This window comes from Primulina eburnea, chromosome 3, assembly GCF_022965805.1.
Source record: "Primulina eburnea isolate SZY01 chromosome 3, ASM2296580v1, whole genome shotgun sequence".
Taxonomy (NCBI): domain Eukaryota; kingdom Viridiplantae; phylum Streptophyta; class Magnoliopsida; order Lamiales; family Gesneriaceae; genus Primulina; species Primulina eburnea.
Genome location: NC_133103.1, coordinates 49,477,714 through 49,487,563, shown reverse-complemented (window position 1 = coordinate 49,487,563; position 9,850 = coordinate 49,477,714). Strand labels below are relative to the sequence as shown.

The window sequence follows — 9,850 nt, the reverse complement described above, 5'->3', positions numbered from 1 at the left end:
GGTAATTTGCTAAACCGTCGCGAAATGTCGCGGCGCTTTTAAAAAAATTTCGCATGTTTTGACATGCGACGAATTTACTTAAAACCTTCGCTAAATGTAGCGACGGTTTAACTAAAATCGTTGCAATAATTAGCGACGACGTGCCTAAAACTGTCGCTCATTTAAAATCAGCAACGGTTTTATTATAACCGTCGCAAAGTTAGCGACGGATTTTCTAAATCCGTCGCAAAATGTTGCAACATTTTCCAAAACCGTAGTTGTTTGTCCAAAAAGCACGCCAATCGACAACGGTTTTAAAAAAATCGTTGTCGATTGTCCAAAAAAACACGAGAATAGACAACGGTTTAAAAAAACTTTTGTCTTTTGTAAAAAAAACACGCTAATGACAACGGTTTGCAAAAACCGTTGTCGTTTGCCAAAAAAACACGCCAATCGTTTTCGATTGCCCTGAAAAAACGCTGAAAGACAACGTTGCTTTTATACCGTTGCAAAAACCTTTGTCGATTGCCCTGAAAAAACGCTGAAAGGTTTTTACAAAACCGTTGTCAAAACGCACCTGCGACAACGGTTTTCACTAAAACCGTTGTTAAATACTCTACGACAACAGTTTTTCAAAAAAACCGTTGTTGTAAGTGCGTTGTCGTTGGGCGTTTTTCTTGTAGTGTTAGAGGCAATGTGATTGTTCACCAAGACTCATCGAATATGTTCATTGCAGTTTGAATTCGTTCCTCGATATTTGTGTTTTGTCCTACTTGACAGCTATTCTGGAACGTCTCGACTTTAAGCTCTGCTGCAACGTTCATTATTGTCCTTTGACAAGACAGTTTTTTTTTATACCGTTGTACACAGGTGGATTCCATTAGATAAGCTTGTCTTGTTATGCAAACTGGTATGTTTCTAACTGATGCTCTGAACTGGTCAGTTGAACTGGTTTGGTGAAATCAGTTGGCTCGTCAGCTGGACTGATTTCACTACTTCAGTTGAACTCGTCAGCTAGGCTCTTCATCAGCTGGCCGGGCTTCTAAAGATTTTGTGCTAAATTACCTATCAGCTGGACAATCAGTTGTATTGTTCAGTTTGGGCAATCAGTTGATACTTTCAGTTTGTGTCTTGATAGCTTCAGTTTAAGCACGGTAGCTTTCTACGCATTTAGGTAAATTCTTTAGAAACAAAATAACAAATTTTTTTAACATCAAAATCAAGATTGCAAACTTGAAATGTTCCGACAATATTTATAGTTGAAATTCCTCAACGATCGGATATTGTTTTTCAACAATCATATGTACTTGTTCCTGACGGAATGACCTTTTCACTATCAGCATCTTACACTATAATAAATTTCATTTAATTTCCCCTTAGCTTTTTCCGGCTTTAGCTCATATAGCCTCTAAAATTTGATAGACTTTGGACACTTCCGGAAAAACTATATCATATGGAGTTGATAGGATATTGGACTATTATATTTTAACATAAATGGCTTGAGTTCGACATACCATCCTCGATTTTCTCATATCTAACAGATTGAAGTGCGGTTGGACTTTAACGGTAACACTTATGAAATCACAAATGTTGCTGTCAGAAAGCAGATGATCTCTGAAGTTTGTGGCAAAAGTTGATAAAGTGCTGAACGATCATACTTGATCCAGTGACCAGAAAACCTGAAATTACAAACAAAAAATTGTTGGATTGTGAAACAACTCAATGATATCATTTGTCAATCACCAAAATTCAGGGTAATAAAAATATTCTAAAAAACATGGGTTTTTTTATTCTTATCTGGGCTGGAGTGTAAGGATTGAATATTTTGTGAAATACTCAGCAAGCGGGAGTCAATCGGGCATAGAAGCAACATAATATACATATATATAATCTGTTAAAGTTATGCGTAATAGATTATTCAGTTTAAATATAACAAATATATAAAATTTAGTTTTCATATTGTTTTTAATGAGATTGAGATTTAAACAATTTTAAAACTATATCAAAAGATATATATATTTAGAGGACAATGCACGTTCCAATATTTTACCGACCACAAAATTGTGTTAGGAAGAGAGTATCAGTCAAAATTCCCGAAAGCAATAAATCGCAAGAGAAATAACTACAAGAACACACGCTATTTATAGTAATTCATTCTCAATGTGAGAGTTACGTCCACTTGTCACCGATATTCACCTTCAGCATAAATATATTTCTCACATTAAAAATAAATTATATTCAATCCATATTTGATATTGAATCGAATCACTTCTCATCTCATTAACCAACATATTTATTAGAGTAGGTCTCTTGTGAGACGGTCTCACGAATCTTTATCTGTGAGACATGTCAATCCTACCGATATTCACAATAAAAAGTAATACTCTTAGCATAAAAAGTAATACTATTTCATGGATTACCCAAATAAGAGACCAATCTCACAAAATACTACCCGTGAAACCGTCTCACACAAGTTTTTTCCTATATGTGTTATCGGTTTGTATTCCATCAATATGTGTAATTCTGGAATGTTATCACCTTTCGGTTGGCAGAAAATATATTCACCTTTCAGTTGGCAGAAGATATGTTCATACATTGGTTCCATATTCAAAGAAATATATCAACCATTTTTACATTTGTTAAATAATAATATCACAAAAATTTCAGATTTAGAAGCTATAATTTTTTAAAAAAATTTAAAAAATATTTTCACATTAACTATAATATTTTTTTTTAGATTTATCAAAATCAAATCGTTTATGAGTTACTGAATAATAATATTGTTTCTAAATTTTCAATATATATCATTCATTAATAATCAATAACACGGCGATTTTGAAATTCAAGATGTTGATCACATTTAGTTTTACGTATTTAACCACAATCTTGCATGCTTGCATCAATTTGTGAGTGAAAAGAGTTTCTAGGAATTATAAAAACTACCATCTATGTGCATGCAGTCGATTTTTTTTTTAAAATTTTTTTTAATTAATTATTATTTTTAATTATATTAATCTATATTAAAATACGAATAATATCATAATTATAAAAATTGACGAGGAGTCATAATGCATGCAATCTGTGAAATTGGCCGTACCCAACTTACAAAAAAATTAGTCTCTTTTAGGAGTGGGTCTCATGTGAGACCGTCTCACGGATCATAATCTGTGAGACGGGTCAACCCTACTCATATTCACAATAAAAAGTAATACTCTTAGCATAAAAAGTAATACTTTTTCATGGGTGACCCTAATAAGAGATCCGTCTCACAAATACGACCCGTGAGACCGTCTCACACAAGTTTTTGCCTTCTTTTAGGCTAACATTTTACATAAGATAGAGATAGAGATAGAGATAGAGAGAGATATATTTCATATCTTATCTATACTATATATATTATCTCATATAGTTTAGGACACCTAGAATAATTAATTTTAGTGTCATGATGAACTTTTTAAAATACTAACAATATCCTTCTAAAATTATAAATTACTTTATTTTCTTTTAACAAAAAAATTAAAACTATTTTAGTAATTTGTATTTTTCTTTTATCACTATCATATATACTGTTCAAAAAATTTTAACCTACTAAAATATTTTCTTTAATCTTTATTCAAACTTTGGAATTTTTAAATGATTATATCATCTTTATTATAAAAAATATTAAATTATAAATTACATAAAAATGTAAAACAAAAATATCACATATATATATACACACACACACACACATAAAGCGTGCAAAAAAATCACTAATATTCAATAAACATCGAGTTCCAAGTACAGAGTATTTTAAAAAAATATATTATTAGAATTAATGCGTGTCATCTTAAGATTTTCTCATGTTAAGACGTAATATTGTTAAAAAGATCGCATTTGGAATTGCAGTCTAATCAATTAAAGATTGAAATAATAAAAAGAATAATTGTAAAGAAAATGAACAAAGAAATTTTTTTTTTTTATTAAAACACACGCGGAAAAGGAGATCGAACCCGAGGAGAGGAACCAATTAATCTGACAGATAAGACCATTGAATTACAAGTTCGATCTCGAAAATGGACAAAGAATTGAGGTGGCTAAAGTGGAGATTCGGGATGAATATATACTTGTATGGTGGAAAATGAGCCACGACTGAAACTACTTGGCATGGAAGGTTTATCGCCTGATATTTTTTGTATATGATATTACAGATTTTTTTTCAAGATATAACATAATATTAATTTTTGTGGACTTGATTATTATGCTATAAATAGACGCAAATCTGCATCATTTGTTAAATATTTCTTTCTATTACATATATAATACACACTGAAAAAATGGCTCAAATTTCAAAAGATATGGTTCGCCCAAAAGACAACTTTGCTCCAAGCCTATGGGGCGATCAGTTCTTGAAGTTTACATGTGATAATGAGGTAATTTGGTTCTCTCTCTTATGTTTTTTTTATAAGTGACAAGTACATGTATATATTATATTGTATTGTTAGTCTTAAGTTGTAATAATTGTCCATGTCAGAAAGAGAAATCGTAACGTGACGTTTGAATTATTATACTGTTTAAAATATTAGAGTTGCACAATAACCACTAACTATAACTTTTCGTAAAACGTCAAACGCTCAGTTCTGCCTAAAATTATAAACCGACAAGATACCGCAAAATTTCTGGTTGTAATATTAAATATCCAAAGTCAATAAATAACGTTTTGCATGGCTCTCTAAGTATGAAATTTAGGCTCCTTGATTTAATATTATCATATCAAAGGGTTCTTGTACAAAATTATCAGCTTAATCGAGCTTTACCTCACGACTTGAGCTTGTTTGGCGAGCTCGAGATCAATCTCGGAGAATTTTAGTCACGGACTTATTTGTAGGCATATAACATAAAATAAAATTAATATTTATATAATTTATAAAACATATACAAATAACTTTATTAATTTTGTATTTAAAACCAATAAAGCGCCCATAAACACGAACTGACCAGCTACATATTTTTATGTAGGAAAGACTGTAAATTTTATATTAACTTTTATAATATAATAATAATTAAATACTGAAATGGGATGAGTTTCACGTTAAGGGTATTTAATGCTCACATGCCCTGCTTTGGTAATTTTTAATTAGGTGTTAGCGAATAATCGATCCAAGTTAAGGGTAATTAATGCTCTCACATGCCCTGCTTTGAAATTGTTGATTAGGTATTAGCGAATGAAATCGAATCGAATCGAATCGAATATAGAGATTCATGGAAACAGCTCGAAAACATAAATCTATCAAATTAACAAGAAGAATAAGTACGTTCTTTGGGTTATTGTTAATACTAGTAGCATGGCAACTTATCGTTTTACCAAAGGTTTTAATTAGTATTAACGGTACAACTCTAATATTTTAAATTATACATCAGTTCATACACCATGTTTCGATTGATCTACCAAGAATATTCAATTATTACACATCAATAATTCATCTCCTGATAATTACATTCATTGCAGTCAATGTGAATCAAACACTTGTTGATGTGTATATATATATATATATATATATATATATATATATATATATATATATATATATATATATATATATATATATATATATAAATTACTAGGCAACTAAGGATTAGTTGATTAAATTTATGCAGATAACAGAAAAATATTCCAAGGAAATTGATTTGTTGAAAGATGAGGTGAAGATTAATTTGAAAAATCCAGAGAGTGAAATGGTGGACACCATGAATTTGATCGATAAACTCGAACGCCTAGGCATATCTTATCACTTTGAAGACGAAGTTGAACAAAAATTGGAGCAATATTTTGGTCTGAATACAAATTACGAAGATGAAGCCTATGACTTAAACACAGTTTCACTTCATTTTAGATTATTCAGGCAACATGGACTTCACTTAACTTCTGGTATGTGTCATTTACCTCTGTCATGTGTTTACATTCCTTTATAATATAAAAATAATAATAATTTCTCTCTTATAAAATTTACATAGAAAATGTTTCCCAATTTTACAAGAAATTGTTTACTTTCTTCATAGCATGGATGGGACGGAATGTGCCACAGTATTTAATCTTTATTAGGTAAAATTACAAAATTCGTTAATAATTTTTTTTTATCTAAATCATTGGAAAATTTAGTTTGTCTTCGACCAATAAGTTTAAAGTTTTTACTTTTAGCCATTTTTCTTGGACATCTAATGTGACATCGGACTCGTTGGTAATGTACAACTCTGTGTCAATATATGATGTCACGTCGCTCACCAGCAGAAAACTATTTGAAAAGGAAAAATTGAACCAAGTTATTAGAGTTAGCCTGAAATTAAATGATTTAGATGATAAACAAGCAAATTAAAATACGCATACTAATGGGTTGTATTTTTATTGTCACGTCTTGATTATATCATGCAAACTCGAGCATTAGGAGGAGATCGGACAATTATCTTTAAAAGATATGACAATTCACTGCAAGAACTATTTATTGTAATCTATGTTTCGATCAGAAATTTTTAACAAATTCAGAGATAGCGCTGGAAAATTCGATGAGTCACTTAAAACTGATGTCAAGGGCTTGTTGAGCTTGTATGAAGCAGCACATTTGAGAAAGCACAATGAAGATATACTCGACGATGCACTTGTTTTCACAACTGAGTGTCTCAAGTCTATGGCCCCAAATCTCAAACCACCCCTCAAGAAACAAGTCGAACATGCCCTCATGCAACCGTTACATTTTGGGTATCAAAGATTTGAGTCATACCATTACATCTCTGTCTATGAAGATGATGAATATTCTAGAGATGAACCGCTTCTCCAGTTTGCCAAATTAGACTATAATGCAGTGCAAATGATGCATAAACAAGAACTCTGTGAACTCTCAAGGTAATGTTACTTTGTCGTCCATAAAGTAATGAGGAAAGTAATGAGAGTCATCTCACTTTTGAAGGGTAAATTTTTTCAGTTACATATAATCTATAAGTTTTGTCATCTTATAACATATTAAACATTTTGGTGATTGTGTTCTAGAGCTCAACGAGACTTGCATTTTAGTCGACATACATTTCGTTTACTTCTTCAATTCTTGTTATTTTACAGGTGGTGGAGAGAGCTTAACCTTTTGTCTAAACTTCCTTATGCTAGAGATAGACTTGTTGAGTGCTATTTTTGGACTGTGGGAACATATCATTTGCCTAGGTATTCTCGTGGTCGAGTCATGCTGGCGAAAATAATCAAAATGTTATCTTTAATCGATGATACATTTGATGCTTATGGTACAATTGAAGAACTAGAGGCCTTTACTATGGCAATTCGAAGGTAAAAGAAAGCACTAATAGCTCTAGTAAACATGAATTTATCTGCTTCATGTGGTCATATTGTCTATAGTTTTGAGTCATTTAACCACTTCTCATTGGTTGGCGAAAAGAGTTAATTTGAAATTGTCAACTATTCCACATGCTTTGATTGTTAATTTAACTGTTGCTTGTCTCAGGTGGGATTTTAAAGAGGCTGATCTACTACCGAAGTATATGAAACCACTCTATACCGCCATCTTGAAACTCTACGGAGAATTTAAGGAAGAATTAGCAACAGAAGAAAGATCTTATGTTGTAGATTATACCATAAATGCAGTATGAATTTTTCATTTCAAATGACTAAATAAATCATTTCTTCTTATCTAATCAGCATATAATCAACATGGATTTTGATACTATGTTATTTAGTTGAAAGAACAAGTGAGGAGCTACAATGTCGAGGCCAAGTGGTTTATTGAAGGTTATTCACCACCATTTTCCGAGTACCTTAGCAATGCTCTAACAACTGCCAGTTACCACTTTCTTTCGAATGGATCATTAATGGGAATGGATTTTGCCACTAGGAGGGAGTTCGAATGGCTAAATATGATGCCAAGGATGCTTAGAGCATGCCAAGAAATTTGTAGATTAGTCGATGATATTGCTACATACAAGGTACAAATTATCATGATGTCCATAATTCATTATAATCCGAAAGACCTGATTACTTCAGATCTATCTTTATTCGCGAAAATTATTAATATATGTTATTATTTTAATTGTTTTATGATTACTTTCGAATTTATCCCTCATAAACCAATGTAGGGTATGTGTGTTATAATCATCACTATGTTTAGAGCCTAACCACATGTTTCAATTCATATTATTGCAGATTGAGAAAGGAAGAGGCCAAAAATCCACCGGCATCGACTGCTACATTAAAGAAAATGGTGTGACAATGGAAGAGGCAATAAATAAGATTGATGAAATGGTTGTAGCTGCATGGAAGGACATTAATGATAATTTCAAGAAACCATTTCCGTGTTCGAAAGAGGTCCTTTTGATAATCCTTAACTTCACAAGGATTATAGATGTAGCATACAAGAACTATGAAGATGGTTATACTGAACCGGAAAAGGTTTTAAAACCCCTCATCGTTGCCATGTTTGTTGAACCCTTTAAGATTCAGACATTTTAAATCATGCTGCGACTCATGAAGTGTTGCAAGAAAAACATCCTTTTATTTGTGTTGTGTTTTTAAAGTCTTTTATGGGAATGTTTGTTTCTGTAATATATATGTTAGATCAAGAATGTTTTAATAAATTAAAAACAATGAGTGATCAATTTCTCCATGTACGTTATATATTTTTAAGTTGTCTGAAACTTCTGCTACTCATTTTCTTAAAACGTGCATTTTTTTTCCAAACCTCACACAGCATTCGGCCGAATCATAAAATATTTTGGAACCATTTTAAAAGTAAAACAACCAACTATTTTATCAATTCAAAAATATTATTTGAAAAGTATAGCTCATACTATAATCTCTCAAAAATCACTCATAAATAAATCGTCGTAAAAATATCTTTAACATAACTTAAAATCATAAATCATAACTAGTGCGGAAAACTAGTGTCGGTCTTCGGGTTATGTGTACCTTCAGTCCAGCAAAGTCAACCATCAAGACCTCCATTAACATTATTATCATAATCACCTGCATCAATCACACCTAGTGAGTCTAAAGACTCAACACACCATAATCTTGATAACAACATAATACATATACAGATAACATACAACAGTAAAAAATACTTGTACTTAAAATATCGTTTTCATGAAGATGCATAAACTTTAAACATAACCATTTTCATAAACATTTTCATGATGCATAAACTTTAAAAATATTTTCATAATCTTTTTTCATAAATATTTTCGTAAACATATTCATGTCATCCTCAACATATTCGTATTCATATTATTATCAACATATACGTATTCTTTTTTCCTTTCGTTGAATTCAGATCGTTAATTATGACTTTCGTGTTCATCTACGTCTACATCTACGTATTGGGCGATGGATCCATCTACATGTAACCACAGTACTGGGCGGCGGAAGACACCAGCAAAACTCTCACCGGTCAACTGGGCCCTGGCCTTACGTATTAACATGTCATCGTATACATCTACATATCCGTATCCAAGGAAACACGATCGTCGGGCTCCCACTGGGACCATAGCCCTCACGATATCTCCAACATATCATCGTATTAGTCACAATTACTTCATTTCCTTCAACGTTTCATATTCTCATCACTTAATAAAAATCATGTATTTAATATCATTTTCCTTTACAAACAAGTATGCAATCTATCTTTTAACGTTATCGTTCCCTCGTAAAAATCCATAAAAATTTTTAAAAGAAACCCTTCAACATATATAAATCCACAAATCTTTTAAATAAAATATTTCAACATCATAAATATTTTAAAAGAATTTAAAATATTCTTTTAAATCATAAACATTTAAAATAGACATTTTAACATATTAAATCATAACATTATAAAACAACATTTTGACATAATAAATC

The 9,850-nt window shown here is 31.3% G+C and overlaps 1 protein-coding gene across 1 annotated transcript; it reads left to right on the top strand.

Annotated features, from left to right (window-relative positions):
• The first annotated feature begins 4,264 nt into the window (after positions 1-4,264).
• LOC140827797 (germacrene A synthase-like) lies at positions 4,265-8,617 on the top strand. Its single transcript, XM_073190641.1, has 7 exons — positions 4,265-4,391; positions 5,617-5,887; positions 6,481-6,856; positions 7,070-7,288; positions 7,464-7,602; positions 7,696-7,941; positions 8,159-8,617. Exons 1-7 carry the CDS (start codon positions 4,296-4,298, stop codon positions 8,462-8,464), a joined length of 1,653 nt encoding a protein of 550 aa, XP_073046742.1. The 5' UTR covers positions 4,265-4,295; the 3' UTR covers positions 8,465-8,617.
• Positions 8,618-9,850: the final 1,233 nt, after the last annotated feature.